The 21,948-nt window shown below is 40.8% G+C and overlaps 1 protein-coding gene across 2 annotated transcripts in view; it reads right to left on the bottom strand.

Moving 5' to 3' along the window:
- Positions 1 to 1,431: 1,431 nt before the first annotated feature.
- Positions 1,432 to 21,948, bottom strand: part of LOC129240894 (paired box protein Pax-3-B-like) — a 59,871-nt gene continuing 39,354 nt past the window's right edge. The window contains exons 3-6 of one of the 2 annotated variants that reach the window (XM_054876961.1): positions 17,454 to 17,594; positions 11,857 to 12,213; positions 11,598 to 11,782; positions 1,432 to 2,696 (exon numbers count right to left, since the gene is read on the bottom strand). In XM_054876961.1, coding sequence (XP_054732936.1) covers positions 1,821 to 2,696; positions 11,598 to 11,782; positions 11,857 to 12,213; positions 17,454 to 17,594 — 1,559 coding nt within the window. In that variant the 3' untranslated portion in view covers positions 1,432 to 1,820. The remainder of the gene's footprint in view (positions 2,697 to 11,597; positions 11,783 to 11,856; positions 12,214 to 17,453; positions 17,595 to 21,948) is intronic. The other variant, XM_054876962.1, reaches the window with a different exon arrangement.

Genomic DNA, 21,948 nt, shown 5'->3' with positions numbered 1-21,948 from the left:
CCACCACAGAACCAGCCCTGCATACTTTGCCGGTATCTTTGCGCAAAGTATGGCCTATTCAGCCAAATCATCTGCGTTTGATGATTAGTTTGATTGGGAGATCGTTGGTCGAATTAAGGAACTTCTGGGGGCCACCAGATTTTCCAAATTTTGAGGAATGCTGGTAGCCTTCGGATAAGCACAGATGTAAGAGATTAGGTAAATCAAGCAGTCATTGAATTTTCGCATTGGAATTAAAAATTCGTAGCTTAGCTTTGACTGATATGGAATTGGAAAGTCCTATGTTGTATAACGGAGAAAACGTTGCACGAGCTTTGTTGATACGGCTTGCGATGTCTTCGCTCGTTCCGCCTGCTGCTGCCATTTTACTCCCGAGATAAAAAAAATCCTTCTTACGACTGATTTCTTTTCCACACACGGTAAAACGGGTGGTTTTGCTCTGCGAGTAATTTAAGATAAATTCCGTCTTGCTAATTCTGTGCAAATTCGTTTATAGATCTGTTATTTTGATGGACGAATGTGCTATGACATATTCGTAAGTTAGCTCTTCTAAGCGTTCGTGGAAGTTCCAGGGAACGCCACTTTTGCTTGTTGACGCTTTGCGCAACGCAACACATCATCGAGGGCTAAGAGAAATAATAATAGCGACATGAGGCATCTTTGCTTTACACCGGATTTTAGACATATCGCACCTGAGACTTGTTGGTTGTGTAAAATTTTGCATTCAAAACTTTTATAATGTGCTTTGTCTTTTTGCTGATGACCTTTTCCGGTATGCCTCTAGATGCAATGAAATTGAAAATGAAATAGAATTTCGATCGATGCCATCTAAGGCTGTGCTACAGAGATGCAAGCGCCTATTATTATTATCATATTTAGGGAAATAGTAAACTCTTGTGAAGATCACTCACATCTGTACGATATCTACCCCTTTTTCTGTAAATCCGAGATGTTTTAGTAGATTCTTAATTCGTTGCTAGAGACTGGGTGAGAGAACCATCGAGATGTTTTAATAAAATCGCTGGCCAGAAGCGAGTCCGAAATATTTTAGTCGACTGCTTTAATTGTTAGCTAATATGACACTTAAACTTATGCACGACTATTCGCGACTGGACGAATTGTGAGAGAAAGCATCGAGAACCATCGAGATGTTTAAATAATCAAAACAATGGGCAAAACTCGGATTCGCTCATCACGAAGATAAAAAGTGGGAATAGATCTAAAAATGCAGCGTAAATTTATGTAGTATACTTTTATGTTGGTCACCTTGAATTCATCACTGGAGTTTTTGCCATTTATTTTGGGAACCTGTTTTGTAGTTTACAGGGTTACTGAGCCAAAAAGATTGATTTTATTAACATAGACGTACTCACCTTTTTTCTATGTAGTTTTCTATCTGCTTCTTTCAAATGATAAACTGCGCCGACAACATTTATTTCCATGTTTCATTTTAAACTATATTGCGGAGTTTAGTTGGTTCGATTTCAAGTTACAGTAAATTGCACTAAGTTAATTAAATACAATAAATTTGAGAAAATTAACACAAAATATATTATAATAAATCATATATAGAGAGTGCCTCGATTGCAGTTAGCTAATTTCGAAGTTATATTACATAAAATTACATTCCACATTTCATTACATTCCACATACATATGCATATACGTATGCACATATATAGGCACATCCAGAAATGCCAGGATGTTTGCGCAAACATGCGCACATACATAACTCTCTTTATTTGGGTAGAATTGCTTTAATCAGACTTGGGAATCCTGCGCCGCATTTGGTTTACCTCCTGCGCTCATTTCACTTCACTTTCATACCTTGCCCTTTGTTGCATCCACATCCTGCACCACATTTATTTCCTCCTCTGATTGCTGTGAGTGCATCGAGTCTATTGGCGATTGTGTTGTTGAATGCGATGCTGGCGAATCGGCACTGCCTTCAGTGCCATTGCTGGTAAGTAACTTTGACTGTTGTGTTGCGGCGACATATTGACGTGTGAAGTTGAGCGCTAGCATTGCCTCGGACAACGTCGGATTCACCACCATTGAGCGAAAAGCGCTGTGCTCACCGCCCATTAATAATGGAACTGATGCTGTGTGCGATGGAAATACCACCGGCATGGTGGTGTGGGCAAGCAGAGGAAGAGTCGCCTTTGTTTCCGTTGAATCGCTTGTGGGGCGTATTGTTTGTGGCTGATGTTGGGGCTGCTGCTGGTGCTGATGTTGTTGGTGGTACTGCGGGTGATGCTGAATATAAGTACTCATGTTCAACAGCGCTGTGCTGTGGGCGTATGGGGATGAACATTGTGTTATTGCTGTTGTCTGTGCCGTCGCTTGGCCTCTTTCCTGACTTGCTGTAGGGGCAATAGCGTTCGCCACTTTGCGAGTGTAGTCTGGCGTGCTTGGCGAATGCGAGTGATTTGCACTGTTCATTGATAGGGTGCTCAGTGTTGGGTAGTAAGCGTTTGTTGTATTCGATTTGTTGGTGTTGTTGTTGAAGCAATGTCGTGCCATCGTCGCCACATCGTATTTGTCTACTTCCAATAGCAATGCTTGGCGCTGCGGATTGGCTGGTGAGTGTGGTCGCTGCATCGCCGCGGTGGACTGTGGCGAGCTGGAACATCGCTGCTTCAGCTGACTGACTCGCTGATGTCGACGCCATTTCGCTCGTCTGTTGGAAAACCAAACCTAATTTTGATCAATACGAAGAATACAATCTGTTAGTTGGTAAAATGGTCAAGGAAATATTTAACACGGGTGGGCAGGAATTTGAGTGGGAAGGTGTTTTTAAGAGAGAGCAAATGGATTAATGTATATTGGAATATTGGGGAGGTGAGCATTTGCAAATGAGCTGGAAATATTCCCTGTATATGAGATTTGATAAATAGTAATATGAGAAAAAATTTAAATATATTCACTCTTTTGGTAAGGTACACAATTTTCTCAATAATGATTTACTTAGGTTACGTCAGGTTACGTTGGCTGCCACCCTCCATGAGAGACCCACTTATGTAGACTTGGAGACACATTGTGATACCCCTTGATTGGGCCCAGGTTTCAATATCTAATTATCAATGTGGTGCAAACAATCCACTTCCATTAAAGAGAAATCCATTCAAACCTACGCACGCTTACCGTGTTTTCCCATTAGGCAACCACAACTAATACCAACTACTGTACTAATGGAACGTTGGCCTAAACTGATAAGGGACCTGGTTCTGTTTCCATTCACGACCTGATCTGTCTAGTTACCTCACAAGTGGGTTTCGCGGTCAACCTATTTTTGTCCAGGGCGTTACAGACCGACCGGACCCGGAGTTTGCTTGAGGATAAAGAGATGCTCACGAGCATGGCAGAGTTGCCTGATATAAGATCACTTTCCCTGCTAACAGATATATATATAGGGTGGGTAAAAAAAAAACTAATCAATATTTTTTTAAACTGTTTTTTTTTATTTTGAAGATTGAATATTGTCATTTATGAAAGAAAAATAATATCGTTCAAATGACTGTCACGACTGGCTTTACAGTAGGCCATTCGATCAACCCAATTTTTAAGCACATTTTCGATTGTTTGGCTCCAATTTCATGAGTGACAACTTCGATTTCGTGTTTTAAAGCATCAATCGTCTCTGGATGGTTCGCATAGCATTTGTCCTTAATGGCTCCCCACAAAAAATAGCCCAAATAGGCTTAAATCACAGCTCCGAGGCGGCCAATTGATATTGGAATTTCGGCTGATTATTCGGTTTTCAAAAACGGTAGCCAAAAGTTCGAGTGTAACTTTGGCAGTGTGACAAGTTGCACCGTCCTGTTGAAACCAAATGTCGTCCATGTCATCCTCTTCAATTTTTGGAAACAACTCGTTGAGCATGTCACGGTAACGCTCGCCATTTACGGTAACCGCGGCTCCTCGCTCATTTTCGAAAAAAATGGTCCGATGATGCCGCCAGACCAAAAACCGCACCAAACAGTGACTCGTTGTGGATGCATTTGCTTCTCTACAGTAACGTGTGGATTTTCTGAGCCCCAAGTCCGACATTTTTGCTTATTGACGTAGCCACCGATGTGAAAATCAGAAAAGAAGAAGAAGACTCACCACTTTGGAAATAGGTTTTCAATATTTCCCAATTTTGTTCAAGCGCATAGCGTCCCATTTCGTAAATGTCAAACCTTTAAGTAAATTATGAACACATTTGACATGTCATTTGTGTTACCATTCTCAAAAAATAGGTGGTTCAACAAGCAAACGCTATATGGCCCACCCTGTATATATAATTGGCGCGTACACCCTTTCTGGGTGTTTGGCCGAGCTCCTTCTCCTATTTGTGGTGTGCGTCTTGATGTTGTTCCACAAATGGAGGGCCCTACAGTTTCAAGTCGACTCCGAACGGCAGATATTTTTATGAGGAGGTTTTTCATGGCAGAAATACAATCGGGGGTTTGTCATTGCCTACCGAGGGGCGACCTCTATTAGAAAAATGTTTTTCTTAATTTTTGTTTCACCGAGATTCGAACCAACGTTCTCTCTGTGAATTCCGAATGGTAGTCACGCACCAACCCATTCGGCTACGGCGGCCTCCTAACAGACACTGTTATTTAATAGAAGAAATCATACCAGTTCGTCATTGATAATACCAGAAGTAAAATTATTAACTTGTCTGCAAATTAGTTGATTCTTTTTTGACAACAAAGTTTGAAAATTTAAGACTCATCTATCAACGTACCAATGCATCTCGATAATTAGAGGATTATTTATGTGTATGTAGATACATTCAAGGTGAAGTCCAAAATAAACAAGCCCAAATAAACCGTATTCGCCAGACGGTGAGTGATTGAAGGTTAAAATGCGCTTTCTAGTCAAAAAATCAGTCACAAGAGTTGAGCGATGAGATGTATGACTTACCATGCAATAAGCGCCAGCTTCCTCCTTCGCGGTATTCATGGCGAATTCGACGAATGCGATGCAATAAACGCTTTAAAACGCCAAGATAGGAAATTACCCGTTGGCTTGGCCCATTGGCACAAGCTCCTTGTGGGCAATTCTCTTGGAAACGTAAAAAACAAATGAGTATCGACTTGATTTTTGATTTCTCCAAACGCGATTTTTTGGGTGATGACACGTCTGGGATCTTCCATTCGGCACTTTGACGCTTCGTTTTAGGTTCATGTTGGAAACACCACGTTTCATCACCAGTTACAATGTTGTAAAGGAAGTTTACGTTTTTTCTCGTCTTTTTAATGAGGTCTTTTGAATGTTGAATTCTGAGCAATTTTTGGTCCTCAGTTAACTTGTGTGGAAAGAAACGTGCACAGACCTTTCGTAAGCGCAAATGATCAGCTAAAATGCGATAAATCGATGTTTTGGAGATATTCAACTCAGACTCCATGAATTTCAACGACGATTTCGGTTTATTTTTGATAAATTTACGAACAATTTCGATAGAGTTTTCGGTGATTGCTGATTTTGGGCCACACGTATGTTCATTGTCATTTATGTTCTCACAACCATCTTTGAAACGTGTAAACTACTTATGAATTCTGACACGAGATAGACAATCATCGCCATACACTTTTTTCATCAATTCAAAATTTGATATTAGCTCTTTGTTCGAAACTCATTTTTGTACCGCCATGAAAAAAATGTTTATCCCGCCAGTCTTGTTTATTTTGAACTCCACCTGGTATATATAATAGGTGGCGCTAAAGTAATCCTCCTATCAGAAAATGCTATAAATTTTGCGATTGGCCCCTAATGTCAGTTCTGTTTTGACATTTGTGTAGTAAACACATGCGAAATACACGTAAATAAACAATGTTACGCTACACTGCTCCAGAACGCGGAATATTGCTGACTATTTATTTGACCAATAACGGTCGGTGACTTTGGCACAACGTGAATTTCGCCGCAGATTTCCTCGCCGTACAACGCCTACTGGTGAAACACTGCGACGTTTAGCCGCTCGCCTCGAAGAGACTGACACAACACGAGATGCTGCCAGGCGTGGCAGACCCCTTCATTCTGCAGAGAATATTGCTGCTGTATGGAAGCGCCGTCGACATCGACCAGACGACGTGCCACGCAAATGGGTATCAGTCGACGGTCTTTACAGCGAATTTTGGTACAAGATTTGAAGATGTTTTCGTACAAAGTCCAGACGGTGCATCAGCTGTTAGCTGCTGACCACCAATCGCGTCTAACATACGCTGAAGCCATCCTTAATCACCACCAAGAGGAAGATGATTTTTCATCAAAAATAATCATTAGTGATGAGGCCCATTTCCATCTTAGCGGGTACGTAAATAAGCAAAATTTACGCTTCTGGGGCACTGAAAATCTGCGTGTAACCCACGAAGAGCCATTACACCCGCTCAAAGTCACTGTATGGTGTGCTGTTTTCGCTGGAGGAGTCATCGGACCTTTTTTCTTCGAAGACGCGGGCTAAACGGTTAGTGTGAATGGTGAGCGCTACAGAGCAATGATCAACGAGTTCTTTTTGCCGCAACTTAATGAATTGGGATTGGAAAACATGTGGTTCCAACAGGACGGTGCAACGGCACACACTGCACGTGCCACAACCGACATGCTGAAGGATGCATTTCCCGGGCGCCTAATCTCCCGTTTTGGCGATTTGCACTGGCCAGCAAGATCGCCTGATTTGACCGCTCCAGACTTCTTTTTGTGGGGCTTTTTGAAGTCGCGGGCTTATGTCAACAAGCCTCAGACTCTTGCAGCTCTTAAAGACAATATCCGTCAAGAATGTGAGGACTTATCGCCGGAAGTTTTGGCCAAAGTGATGGAAAATGCCATAAAAAGGGCTCAAATGGCAATCAACTGTGGCGGTGGCCATTTACATGACATCCTATTCTCGACTTGATGTAAAAAAATTAAAAGACCAAATAAAAATAATCCATAAGAAGAATCAAAGTTTTTCATTTTTTTTTAATTACAGCCAAAAAACATCGCAAGGTTACTTTTGCGCCAGTGTAGTTGGCGCCTACACCATTTTTGGTTGTTTGACCAAGCTCCGATACCGAAGGGTCGATTAAATCTTGTTTCGTCTGAACTCAATGCTTAATGAAAGCGTGATGACCGAACTATGTTGGTGTCATCTTCGATCACAAAACCAAACCAGTATTAAGTTTATCTTTGACAGATTTCTGCAATAAGGAGTCTGGATCAGCATTTTATAAACAAAAATCTAAAAAACGTGCTGAGCATCGATATAATAATGGAGTATAACATAAACGAGACACACGGAAAAAGAACCTCAAGCAACAGAAATATCTATGCGGTTTTTTGGGTAATGAATTTTTACATAATGCCAAAATAAAGTTAAATATGTATGTATTTTAAGCTAAGCTTTACCAGTGCCGATGAATCAGAAATGCATTTAAGAAAAACACTTCAATTTAATAAAAAACGGTTTTTGCAAAAAAAAAGTCATCTCAGAAATATCCTCGCAGCAACCGGGCATGTAAAATATTAGTTCGAAATTTTCCTAGCATTAATTTTATTTATGTTCCTAAAATTTTATTTCTTTATTGTGCTTCGTAAATAATTTGGTTCAGTTGTTTTTAAGACTTACTTATAGTTTGAACCATTTTTAGAATTTTTAATCAGTTACTGTATCTGGTGCAAGTTTTATTTAATTTTAAGAAAAACAATAGTCTGCGTACATTTTTAATATGAAATAGAATATTTTAAAATGTTGAAGTCGATTGGAATAGATTTTTTGATCTTAACTAGTCTGAAACTGGTTATTACGGAAAATATTTTTTTTGTTTTGGTTAGGATGAGCTGGTATTTTAACTGATATTTTTCTGATGTATAGCTCGATAGTTGACATTTCGTAAGGCATCGCTGTATTGAAAATAGCACCTGTTACCATGGAAAAAAGATGCAACACGAACTGGTTGAGCTGAAAAGTGAACAGGTAGTATTCTAGTTGATAATTTGTACTTTTCCCTACAGGGCTATTGTGGCCTTATGCTGACTTAAATCAGATTCTTTCTGAGGTTTGCGCTTCAACCTCATGGTCTTTTGTGCCCTTATGCTGACTTACAATATCAACAAGATTATTTTATTCTACTCTTGGTAGTTTCTTCCTCGATCTTTTTTACTTTCTTTTACACCGCTTAACACATTTTTAAGAAACTTTAATATATTAAGAAATTATACTGAATGACAGATTCAGTCGTTGGTATATGTCAATGAGCAAGAACTAAAGGGTTTTCCAATAAGAGGTGTTATTTTGATATTCAAAGAAAAATGCAATTTTTTAATATAAGTGATCGGATCTTTATTTCATTATAAAGAGGAAGGTATGCCGTTAATAGTGGAAAATAGCAACAGACAAATGACCACCCCGACCACGCTTACAGGACAATATCCTTTTTATGAAATTTTCCATAACCGAATTGCAAAGTGGCTTCCCTATGTCGTCGATAGTCGCATGAATTCCATCTTTGAGGTCTTGAATCGAACCTGGGCTGTTGGCGTAGACCTTCTCTTTCACGTGGCTCCAGAGAATAAAGTCAAAAGGTGTTAAATCACGAGATCTCGGTGACCAATTGTGATCACCTCTTCGAGAGATAGCACGGTCCGGAAACTTTTCCCGTAAAAGATCAATGGTTTCGTTGCTTGTGTGGCTCGTAGCGCCGTCTTGTTGAAAATAAACGTTGTCCAGATCAATACCATCTAATTGCGGCCATAAAAAAACGTTAATCATCTCTCCTGTATAACACCTAACACCTGTTATTGAAAAACCATCTTTCCTGTTTAACACCTAACACCTGTTTTTGGAAACCCCTTTATTTTTGTTGCACTCTTTCATATGCTATGAGAGATATTAGTGTAAAGTATTTTTGTCACATTCTTATGGCGGGATATGCACTTAAGCTCCTAGCCCTTTGTGACCCAATGCTCGTGAAGCTTCTATCGATATGCACCTTCGAGGAGCCTATGAAGTTCTTGAACCTCAATCCGGATTTTGCTGCACCGTAGCAGATATGGTGTTAATCTCCTCTTACACCACCTCGCGCCACATTCTATAGAAATTATTCCAAGGAACGCTAATCTGGTTGCAAGTCAATAAAATACTGTCCAGAGCGGACTTCGAATGCTCTTCCTGCGGAGAGTGAGTAAGAATTTTGTATTTCAAGCATTAATTGTCGGTCAAAGCTGCCGAGCAGCTTGATATTTGGGTTCCTCAAACAACCTTTGGTCCGCAACTCTAGACATTTTCAATAATTAGCAGGTTGCTGGCTGGTAAAAGCATACATTTCACTGATGTAAGTATTAGCTAAGCCCCCCGCTTGTGTTGTTACTCTCTAAGTCGCGTTGACTTGGAATCGAGATATATACATATGTATGCATATGAAATATCTCGGCCATATCGTTAAGATATCGAATGTTATTTGAAAGCGGCTTTTGGAGTCAGCGATGTTTTTTCAGGCCTTCAATGAAAATATAGATTTCCTGGCTGAGAATCTTAGCACACATTACAATGAAGGCACATAATACCCGTCCAGTTGATCCTGCTTCTTCGAAATAGCTATTCGTTCAGGACGCTTCTATCAGACAGGCGAATTTATAACGATATACCCTGGTGTTCAGGGCCTCTTTCAAGCTTAAATGGATTCGTTTCTTCCCATCGCGTCGAATCTCCATTCGCAGTACTGATCAAAGTATGCACAAATAGTCCAGATTAGAAGTTATGGACGTTTTTTGTGGGTTAATTTGTTGACTATAATAAAGTTGATGTATAATAAAGTGTGAACTAAATGAAAGCGAAATAAATAATATATATGATTCTGAAAGTACGAATACTCAAGCCACAGGTCGGTATGTGGATGTACAACGCAGTGGTTTTGCCAATTTTAACGTATGGATGCCTGGTTTGGTGGGAAGCTCTTCGGAAGGGCTATAATATCACTAAACTGGGGAGGGTGCAAAGGACTGCATGCATTGGCAACACCGGAGCATGTAAAACTTGCCCTAGCGCTGCCCTGAATGTCCTTTTGCACTTACTTCCCATCGACATTTCCATCATTTCCATGTCATTTCCATGCAATCAGGTTAAAGGAGGTTGGCCTTTGGAGACAATCTCTCAAAGGACTTGGTAGCATTTTCGGACAGTAAACACCGTATTTTTCCGAACTTAGAACAGATCTCTCAATCCGCAAACTAGAGTTTGAGGGCGTGCTAGAGCAATCTTTCCAGGATTGGATCGAAGGGAACATCTGCACCGAAGCTTGCACCTCTGTCTTCATTGACGGTTTCAAGATGGAATCGGAGTCGGAACAGGGGTTTTCTCTAAATCAGCCAATTTATCTACCTCCTTTAAACTGCCGAGCACTGCTAGTGTTTTTCAAGCAGAAGTCTTTGCGATCTTGCAGGCATGCAAAATGCTTAAGGAACGCTGGAGCGAGGGAGATAGTAACATTTTCTCTGATAGTCAAGCCGCGATTAAGGCTCTGATGACGCCATGGTGCAGAACGAAATTAGTAAACTCCTGTAAAGAAGAGATCAAATCTTTTGGGTGTGCAGGTAACATTTCTTTGATCTGGGTTCCAGGACATAGGAACATAGAGGAAAATGAAATTGCTGATGAGCTTGCCAGGAAGGGGACTGAATTGGGCTCAGAGACCTCCTACCCGGTCATCAGCATTCCCTTGACAGTTGTTAATGGAGAACTGCACAGAAAAGATGGAACTCTATTTCTTCATGTGCTATTTCGAAAACTCTTTGGCCCCAATACGATATACGGGACTCCTCGCCATTCAATTTCCAAACTCGTAGCTGTGTTTACCGGTCGCTGGACGATCGGCACATACGCAGAAAAGCTAGGGTTGTCATTTAACCACTAATGTAGAAGCTGTGGGGAGCTTTCAGAGAAGGAGACTGTAGAGCATTCTCTCTGTAAATGTCCGAGTTTGGCAGCTAGAAGACTAAGGCCACTGGGAGCTCCTTACTTTGACAGCCTGGGGCAGTGCGCCAACCTAAATCCTATAAATCTTCTCCATTATATCAACAGCTATGGCTGGCTGTAGATATCTGCCGGTTGGCGGTCTCCTAATGGTATCAATACGGCGCATTAGTGCTACTTGAGGAGTGCCAGGTGCACTTCAACCTACCTACCTATCTAAAGTACGAATGGCCTACTGTTCGAAGCCTAAAATAAATAAAAAAAAATCAAGTATAACTTCATGCACACATCCGTTTTGTGAAACCAGTGTCAGTGATTGGATAAAGCATAAACAAATAAATTACTAATCAACAATTTCTTTGTTAGTTTTGAAGTAATTAAAGGAGTCTATATACGAGTACTACTTGGAAAACTACGACAGTGGTTGAGATTTGCCAATCAACCTTTTTCGTCAATTTGTTTTGAAGTTCTTTTGAATCGATAAAAGAGATCTTACAAAAAAATTGAGATGTCAGTCCCAGATAACTTTTACACAGCATGCATTTGCCTGTATTAGTAACTACTGAAAATTCATTTCTGAAATTTCCTCTACGTATTGGACGTTCTTTGACTTCTAAAACCAGTTTGACCTACAGTTACTTTTTATTAGTTCAACCCACCTGAACTCTTGCTTCACTCAATGCGGTGCGCGCCGCTAATTTCTCCCTTGTGCTAACGCATGGGTAATGTGATTTTTCGAACTCCTTCTCCAGTTCATCCAATTGCTCAGAGCTGAATGTGGTTCGATTTCTTCGGAATTTCGGTTGATCACTATCATCTGAATCAGAATCCTCGCCTTCAATGTCTGAAAACAATAAAACATTAGTGAGAATGAGATCGACTTTCCAATTTAAGTAAATAATTTAATTTACCACTTACCGATCATTCGACTCGCATCTGGTGAGCCCAAAGTTTCATGACTCCCCGAACCTGGCGATATTGCAGGTAAGGAAATACTTGAATTCGTTGGTGTTAAGCTACCAGGTGGAAAGATATGTGGGAGACCGCTGCCGCTACCACTTCCACCACCCCCATTGGTGGGGGCTCCAGGCGCCCATAAATGATGTGGTGGTGGTGGTATAGCCGATGGCCATGTCGGGAAACTGGGATGTGTAGGATGCATATAGACATAACTGGTAGCGCGTGCGAATTCGGCTGCGGCACGTTCGGCTGCACGATTACGTAGTATGCGATTGATGGAGGATACCGAGGGTGCGGTTGCATTTGTACAAACACCTGGAAACGAAAGTGGAGAGTAATTATTTCCAAAAAAAACTCATAAGTCCGTATAAAATTTTGTTAACAATCAGTTGTTGTCAAAACTATGCAAGGAGCCCCTCGAGCTAGAGAATTCAGACTGTGTAAACTCTTTGTATGAAACTTTTGTGTTATAATTGTTAAGCTTGGCATTAATTAAAGGACGAGAAAGTTTAAGTCGAAAACTTGTGTTCAGCGACGAACCTCATTTTTGGATCAATGGGTACGTAAATAAGCAGAATTGTCGATTTTGGAGTAAAGATCAGCCAGAAGAATTGCAAGAGCTACGAATGTATCCAGAAAAGGTCACAGTTTGGTGCGGTTTATGGGCTGGAGGTATCATTGGACCGTACTTCTTCAAAGATGCTGCGAATCGTAACGTAACTGTGAATGGTGTGCGCTTCCGTGAAATGATATCCCCTTTTTTTTGCCCAAAATGCAAGAGCTTGACTTGCATGACATGTGGTTTCAGCAAGACGGTGCCACATGCCACACAGCACGCGTAACAATGGACTTGTTGAGAGGCGAGTTCAGTGAACATTTTATTTCACGTTCGGGACCTGTCAATTGGCCATCCAGATCGTGCGATATAACGCCTTTAGATTATTTTTTGTGGGGCTATGTTAAAGCTCATGTCTATTCAGACAAGCCTGCTTCAATTAACGCATTGGAAGACAACATTAAAGCATTTATATGTGAGATACCGGCCGAAACGGATGGACCATTTGAAGCACAGTCGCACTCAACATTTGCATGAAATAATCTTCAAACATTAAATTATATATATGGACTGTACTGTGTTTTTTGAAAAACTTTCCTATAGCTCTTAAAAAATCACCCTTTAGTTAAAATGAAAAAAGAAGAGATCTTGGGTATAGTTATTTAGTAAAGAGTAACAACTAATTAATAATTATTACACTTATAATATTACAGCACCAGCTATCAGGTCTTTCGGCTTATTGCTAAAAGGAAAAAGATAGTCCAATAGAATTTCTTTGAATCCAACACATTCGCCCAGAAGATGAAGAACAGTGTTGTCGGTAGAGCCGCAAAAGGAGCAGGTTTGTCTAGTGAAGCCTTTTAAAAGGTGTGCATGTGTGGTGAGTGTGTGCCCAATTTCAAGGCGAAGAAATATTTTGACTTTGCTGCATGATACATTGGATGAATATATCGGCGTTTTCCCACTAGGGTTGTAATTTTTCTAGCAGTGATGATAGCTACACCAATCGCTGGCGAAACATTCCTGAATACATTTTTTTACGAGCTTCTGAATGTCTTTATCGATGAAGGGTTCGAATAGAAGTAAAGGTTGTCTGGAAGCTTCTTTGGCAAGTTCGTCAAGAATCCTTATGTTTTAGAAGTATTTTGCGAATTTTTTCAGTTAGTGGGATGTTGTTGATGTGGTTAGCAAGGGCTTTGAATGTGGGTTTACTATCACTGCATATTAGATATTTATTTCCACTATGGGAGGAAATACGTTGGCTTTGCACCGACCGAAATCATACCACCAAGCTCGTTTGTGACTGTAAACGTAGTGCTGGTGTCAGACTTCGATCCGTCTGTAAAAATAAACTCCCAGTTGCCTTTAAGATGAAGATAGATCTTGGAGCCAACCACTGAGGATGCATTTCGATTGCTGAGAGCGCTGGTACAGAAACAATGTCGAGGTGCTTGGATAAGTTTAAAATGCCCGATATTGCTGATGGTGAGTTGGACTTGTTTCTTTGACGCCATTCTGGTTCTATGTATGAGAACAGCAATTTGTTTCTGTGAAGTGAAGCATTTTTGGAATTAGCATCATTGAGTTGCTCGGTATTCTTTGCGAAATTGCTGGCAGTCCTGCTTCGTCTAAAATTGCCTTTATTGGGGACGTGGGGGAAGCGCGGATACTTCTCCTGGCCGCAGCATGATATGGTGTTTGTGTGTATATTGTGAGTCCGAAATCGATTTTAGAAAGTATTATGGCTTTTGTTACGAAATGTTCAATTTGGGCATATGACGAAATAATTCTGCTAATTACGTTGAACGCAATCGTAAATAGGTTAACTGATAATGGCGACCCTTGATGGACACCATTGAAAAGGGGACCAATTTTTGATTTGTGATTATTTGCACGTACGAAAAATTTTCGATTGCAGAGGAAAGATTTTACGACATTGTATATTTTTTTACCAACTTTCCAACGTTTAAGTTCTTGCCATGTCATTTAGACGATAGGGATTTAGTAGTAAAATGATTAAGTAAAAGTAGAGGATCTATTACGCTTACACCTTTCCGAAGAGAAAATTGATGTTCATTTTGTTCAGCAAACCGCACAAGTCACCGAGAAATTATCTTTTCTAATACTTTTGACATGCAAGGTAATAGGGAAATTGGTCTGTAATTTGAAATCAGAGATTCCCGCTCGTCATAAACTTTCCTGAACAAACTGACAATATATACATGTTGTTGTTGTCATGTCAAGGCCATCTGCATAGTCGAGATAAGGTAGGAGTCCTTGGCGCGATGACCACTTAAGCGATTTTGACCGAGTTTAACATAGCGCGCCAGTGGTCTCGTGCTAGCCGGTGCCAGTCGGAAACACCAATTGAAGATAGTCCTTCTCCACCTGATCTTTTCTACGCAGAGGAGACCTTCCTCTGCTGCCCCCAGCTCGTGCGGCATCGAATACTTTCAGAGCCGGAGCGATTGTATTAATTCGGACGACTTGGCCCAGCCAACGATACTCGCCTTCACCAACGTGAAAAAGTCCAAACATCTTCCGCAGACTCTTTTCCTAAAATACTCCAAGGCTGACGTTGTTATTGGTGTTAATGCTGGTTCCTAAATAAACGAAGTCTCTTACAACCTCGAAATCACAACTTTCAACAGTGACGTCGGTGCCGATACTCGAGAGCGTCGACTGTTTGTTTTGTCCTCGTTCACCACGAGACCCCTTCGCTTTGCTTCTTAATGCAGTTTGAGAAAGGCAGAACTAACAGCACGACCCAATACCAACTGCAAATTGTGCCTGAGCGATTAAGTTCTGCAGCTCGCACGATCTTTTCGTTTGGGTCTTTTCCTAGACTTGGCATATTGTGAATATCTGGTCGATGGTGGATTTTCCAGGCCTAAAGCCTCACTGATAAGGTCCAAGGCTCGTATACCCTGTTTGGGTGTTTGGCCGAACTCCTCCTCCTACTTGTCGTGTGCGTCTTGATGTTGTTCCACAAATGGAGGGACCTACAGTTTCTAGCCGACTCCGAACGGCAGATATGTTTATGAGAGCTTTTTCATGGCAGAAATACACTTGGAAGTTTGCCATTGCCTGCCGAGGGGCGACCGCTATTAGAAAAAACTTTTTCTTAATTTTGGTGTTTCGCCGAGATTCGAACCTACGATCTCTCTGTGAATTCCGAATGGTAGTCACGCACCAACCCATTCGGCTACGGCATCCGCCAACATGAAATGCGTAGCTGTCACTATTTAGGAGGTTTCAGAAGCGTTCCCTACATAATTCAAGCACGCTCTGGATGTCAGTACCAGATCGCCGTTTTTGTCGCCCCGGTCTTCAAACCTTCTGTATGGCGCTGAACTCTCTGGTAAAATTTTAGGTCGTTTTTCCTGTTGGCCAGCATCTCAAGTTCCTCGCATTTGTATTTCTGCCCTGGTTTCTTCATTCTGATAATAAGTCTCTCTGCCGTTTTCAGCTCCGGGTAGCGATTCCACATGCTACATAGGTTTGGTAAATTTTGTCCAGATGGATCCAAAACCCGCAGCTTTTAGTGTTTTGTGTCAAACTGACTCAGTTAAAATCTCTAAGCCGCTCATAAGGTAATCAATAATGAGATTAATACAAGGCAAGCAAACAATTTTTACTGCTTAATTTTTTGTCAATAAGCTGGATGTTGCATAAAAGTTGTACAATTTATTTACAGGAAGTAAGAATAGTAGCAACAGTAGTTGTTGCATTTAGTTGCAATGACATTTCGGATGCGTATGCTACTACATGCCGCAACTCAGAGTCCAATACCTCGTTTAATTACAATCAAACAGAAGGAGACTATAAGAATAAGGATAAGAAGTAGAAGAAGAAGAAGCAGTAATACTAGGTAGTGCGGTGTGACACTCAAGTAGAGTCCACGACAAGACAACAATTTGATGTGAGCGATCGATATCAAAACCAATTTGAATGCAGTGACTGACTAAATGTCAAGTTCGAATACGCATGCGAAGAACCACTGCAATTGAAAGGTAAGAGTGCACTACCGCATGAATGGAGAGGACTTTGTAATTTGTTGCGATGATCTTTTCACTACAGCCATGATGTTGCTGCTGCCACTACTGCTGTTGTTGGGACATGTAGGCCGCGACTGTGACAGCTGCAGCGAAAAAATTAAAAAGGGTAGGAAAAAGTAAAACCGAAAAGCAAGCAGGTCAGTGGCGAACACGTTGAGCCCCGTTAAATCGCATTTACATATCACTCTTTCCGCAGACGAACGCGTGTCTGGTTGTTGAAGTTTCTTCCGCGCTATTTAGAATTTCGCTTTGTCCAGTGCGGCGCTACGCTGATGGCATTGCGTTCGCGTTCGCGGTCGCATTCACGTCTGCGCCTGATTACGACGCTATGGCGTCCGGATGCTAATAAATTAGACTATCGATAAATCTGCGGAGTGCAACAATACATTACATTTTGTGTCCTAAGTACTTAATGTGAGAGAAATGTGAAGGAAGCATTTATTTGGCTGCGGTGGCGCACAGACCATAAATATATCAGAAGCTAAGGCCCCGACCACCAGCGAGATGCAGAGGACGAGGGTGAATGGACAATTGCGCTGGCCAGCTCGACGAGTGCGTAATTCAGCAAAAGCGTATGCCTTATAGCGCTCCTATATATGCATGTGTGTATGCGTGTGTGTGGTGCTTCTGCAGTCGCGATTCATGTGCAATTTGTTTGGCCAATCATTTTGGTCGCAATTCTTCTTCTGGGGGGTTGACGGCATCACTTAATGAGGCAAAAGCATCAACCGGCAGCTAAACGCGAAGCATTCGGTCAATCGACTAGTTGCTGGCTTAGTAGCAGGCTGGCAGCCAGGTAGGCAATCATTCAGTCATTGGTTGTGCAGTGAGCACCCACCGACACGATTTTGTTGTTTTTGTAAGTGTGTATTTGTTGTAACATGTGTATTAACATGTGTATAAATATTTCTTAGTATTCGTGCATTTGGTTGTGTACCCACCTTCTGATATCAGCCTCTCGCGTATTTCCCACGCAAATATTGTTGGATTATCGCGTTTGTACTGCTCGATTTTTGAAACGACAGCGGGCGTAGCAACTTTCGGCTTTGATCCGCCGATTAAGCCAGGTGGCCTCAATGTACCTGCAATTAATGAAATTAAGTCGATATGAACATGAATAATCACACAATACTGATCGATAGCATGAAAGATATAAGGGAAATAAATGCATACATTTGTACGTGTATGTAGATCGGATTAAATTCTTATCATTGAGTAGCAACGCTATCGAAGTTTAACTGAATTATTCTAAGTTTACTAATTTAAGTTCTGATAAGATTTGTGTCATTTGTGGAAGGACATCAAGACCCACACCACAAATAAGAGCTCGGCCAAACACCCAAAAAGGGTGTAAGTGCCAATTATAAAAAAATACCACTGTGGGCAAAAAGTAAGGTGAATTTGGTTATAAAATGAAAAATCTTTATTTATTCTTGTAAATCAATTTCATCCCCTTCAAAATAATCCCCTCTCGGTGAAATACACTAATGCCAACGATTTTTCCGCTCCCCGAAACATGCCAAATAGTCCATTTCCGGTATAGCCATCAGCACCTTCTTCGCGTTCCCCGGAGTGGTCTCCTGAGTTTTGGGAATAGCCAGAAGTCACACGGAGCCAAATCAGGCGAATACGGTGGTTGCGGAACAAAATGCGAGGAATATTTGGCGAAATGGTCACGAAAAACGAGTGCAGTGTGAGACGGTGCATTAAAAAAAAAAAATAAATATAAATTATATATATATAATAATTGGCGCGTACACTTCTGTTAGGTGTTTGGTCGAGCTCCTCCTCCTATTTGTGGTGTGCGTCTTGATGTTGCTCCACAAATGGAGGGACCTACAGTTTCAAGCCGACTCCGAACGGCAGATATTTTTATGAGGAGCTTTTTCATGGCAGAAATACACTCGGAGGTTTGCCATTGCCTGCCGAGGGCGACCGCTATTAGAAAAATGTTTTTATTAATTTTGCTTTCACCGAGATTCGAACCAACGACCTCTCAGTGAATTCCGAATGGTGATCACGCACCAATCCATTCGGCTGAGACGGTGCATTATCGTGATGCAAAAACCAAGAGTTGTTGGCCCATAATTCTGGTCTTTTTAGACGAATTGCTTCACGTAAACGACGCATAACGCTCAAATAATATTCCTTATTAACAGTTTGGCCAGGTGGAAGGAATTCATAGTGCATCACACCACGAAAATCGAAAAAAACTGTCATCATGACCTCTATTTTTGAACGACTTTGACGTGCTCTTTTCGGTCTGGCCTCGCCTTTAGCACGATATTCGCTTGATTGGTCGGTTGTTTCAGGGTCGTAAGCATAAATCCAAGTCTCATCTCCCGTAATGATGCATTTGAGCTTGTCCTGATAGTCTGAAAGCATTGTTTCACACACATCAATGCGACGACTTTTTTCCAAGAAATTGAGAGTTTTCGGTACCAAACGAGATTTGACTTTTCGTAGGCCCAAATGGTCTTTCAAAATGGTTTTCACAGATCCTTCTGATATTCCGATCATATCAGTAAGGTCTTTAACAGTCAACCGACGATTTTTGAGCACTAACTCCTTCACTTTATTGACGTGTTGGTCATCTGTTGACGTCGATGGTCGTCCGGAGCGCTCCAAGTCATCAACACGTTCTCGACCCTCTTTGAAGACACTCACTTAAAAACATTTTTCTGCGACATGGTCGAATCACCAAGTGCCTTCTGCAACATGCTAAACGTTTTCGCAGCCGAAATTTCATTCCGCAAACAAAATTTGATGGCACTTCTCTGCTCAATCAAATCAGACATTGTAAAAATCGAAAAATGCACTCTTGGTAGTTTGGTAAACACAAGCGTAAATATATTACTGATAATGACATTCACATGAAAGTTAGCCCAGATGTTATTAACAGTGCTGCCAACTCATGAAAAAAATAACTAGAGCGAAATTTTAATCCCGCGAAGTTTGACAAATAAATTCACCTTACTTTTTGCCCGATTGTGTAAATAAATAAGATTTGTACCACTTAAGCGGATTATATTCAAATTTAATAGTAGTGTCATCTCTGCCCTGTAGTGGAATTCAATAACGTTTTAATAACATTCGCATGGCTATCATTTCTTAACCACAATTTTTACGATTTTGCTATTCGGTAGCCAGTTTCATAACAAAAATCGATAAGACAAAATCAGCTCTTTTGACTAACACGTCGATTATTTCAAATTACCCGACAACAATTCCAGTGCGGTTAACTCAAACGAGAAAAAAAAAAATTAATTAGTGCTTTTAATTAAAAATTAAGTGGGACTCCAGTGATCTGACTGACAACACTTATTTGTATATCCGTATCATTCTATCATCATTATCAGAACTATGAGCCAAAGTATCTAAACTTAGTGACATGCCACGTAACGGTGGCGGGATGTCTTATATACTCTTTTTCTTCTTCATTCTTGCAGCTTCTGTAAGAGTCGAAATGAGGTACGTTCAATCTTTGAGCATATCGAGCAGTAGCCTGTGATTAAAGCAACTAACACAACATAGAGAGGTCCTTCCTTAACCAATTGAGTGGCACCTTTGAGCGCCTGACGCCCCATTTCTGCCAAATTCTTTTCATAGAGTTTCATATCAGACTATCAACCCATCTCGTCTTGGCTGAAGTGACAATGCTACTTGTACTACCCAGTTTGTAGGTTGAGAGTGGTATACCTACAATCTTTATACGAAGAGGGAGGCAAGTGGTAGTTCCCTGGTATGTCACTATGCTCTTGTACCCATATCCAATGGATGTGGAAATAGTCTGCCATCTCCTTAAGAGATGCCCGATGATTGCGAGACCTGGCTATCAGAATAAATATAGGCAACTCTAAAGGTAGTCACATGTTTACCAAACAACTACCTCATTAATGGCGAGAATTTCAGCCTGAAGTACGCTATAAGCCGAAACGCTTACTCTTGGCCTCTTAACGTAGACACCAAAGCCAACTTTATCGTCAAGGTTTCAGTCATCAGTAAAGAACCGTACGCATTTTTTTCCGACCAGGTATATTGCCAATATGCTCCGTATAGGTGGAATTCTAGTACTACATACATTACCTCTTAAATATGATTCAACAGGATTAGTTGGACTCAGACCGAGTGTTGTGGCCGAGTGTCCAAAACCTAAATTGCACCATTGATTATTTGCGGCAAGCCGTATATTCAGATCATTAGAGGATGTGCGAAGAGAGCCGTTGATACAAATGCTATGCTTGCTTGGGTAAGATGTCACTCATCGCACTTCATTGACCCATATACTCTTAAGATATTATACTCTGCATTTGTTCCTTCCAAATTAGATTATTAGACTATGCTGCTTTATTACTCCTCCTATTTGTGTTGTGCGTCTTGATGTTGTTCCACAAATGGAGGGACCTATAGTTTCAAGCCGACTCCGAAGGGCAGATATTTTTTATGAGGAGCTTTTTCATGACAGAAATACACTCGGAGGTTTGCCATTGTCTGCCGAGGCGCGACCGCTATTAGAAAATTGTTTTATATCCTTTGATGTTTCATGCACGGAGATACAAATGCATTTCCGAATAGTAGTCACGCGCAAACCTATTCATTGGCCGGCTTCCTATGGCATTTGTATGTAGTTTTATAATTCAAACTTAATTCCCTAAGTAATTTTTACTAAGAATCCCAACTAATGATTCTGTTAAACTTTACTTTAGCAATACAATACAAAAATTAGTACTTTCATCCTCATGCGAATAATTTTTAGACATTAGTTAAACATTTTTTTCAAAAATCGATTTCCTATATATTTTTCACATTTTAGGTCGAAAATTTTCAAAAACACAATTTATTTTACTTATTTTATAACTTTAAATATCTGAAAAAGTTTAATTTCATATCCTACTTATTTTGACCGACTTACGCATCCTCAATATAAAGGGTGGTTAAGTTTTAAAGGCCGATGTTGAATTTGAACCACATCTAAACGTCAAGTTTTTTACTGCATTTCATTTGACATTTTTCAATTTCAGACTAACTCAATTTGAACCATGGAAAGATACATAATCGAGCAACGCGTTAAAGTTATTCAGGTTTATTATGAAAACGGGCGTTCAAATTAAAATGCATATCGCGCACTTCATCTTCCGCGATGAGGCACATTTTCACCTCAATGGATTCATCAATAAGCAGAATTACCACATTTGGGCGAATGATAATCCAAGAGTGTTTGCCGAAAAACCAATGCACCCACAAAGAGTGAATGTTTGGTGCGGTTTATGGGCCGGCGGCATCATTAGACCGTATTTTTTCCAAAATGAGGCCGGTCGGGCAGTTACTGTGAATAGCGTTCGCTATCGTGCGATGGTAACGAACTTTTTATGGCCCGAATTGGAAGATATGGATGTGGACGATATGTGGTTTCAACAGGACGGTGCCACTTGTCAC

The sequence above is a fragment of the Anastrepha obliqua genome, chromosome 3, assembly GCF_027943255.1.
Source record: "Anastrepha obliqua isolate idAnaObli1 chromosome 3, idAnaObli1_1.0, whole genome shotgun sequence".
In the NCBI taxonomy this organism is placed as follows: Eukaryota; Metazoa; Arthropoda; class Insecta; order Diptera; family Tephritidae; genus Anastrepha; species Anastrepha obliqua.
The sequence above is the reverse complement of the archived record's forward strand: the minus strand, read 5'-3'. Positions and strand labels throughout refer to the sequence as shown.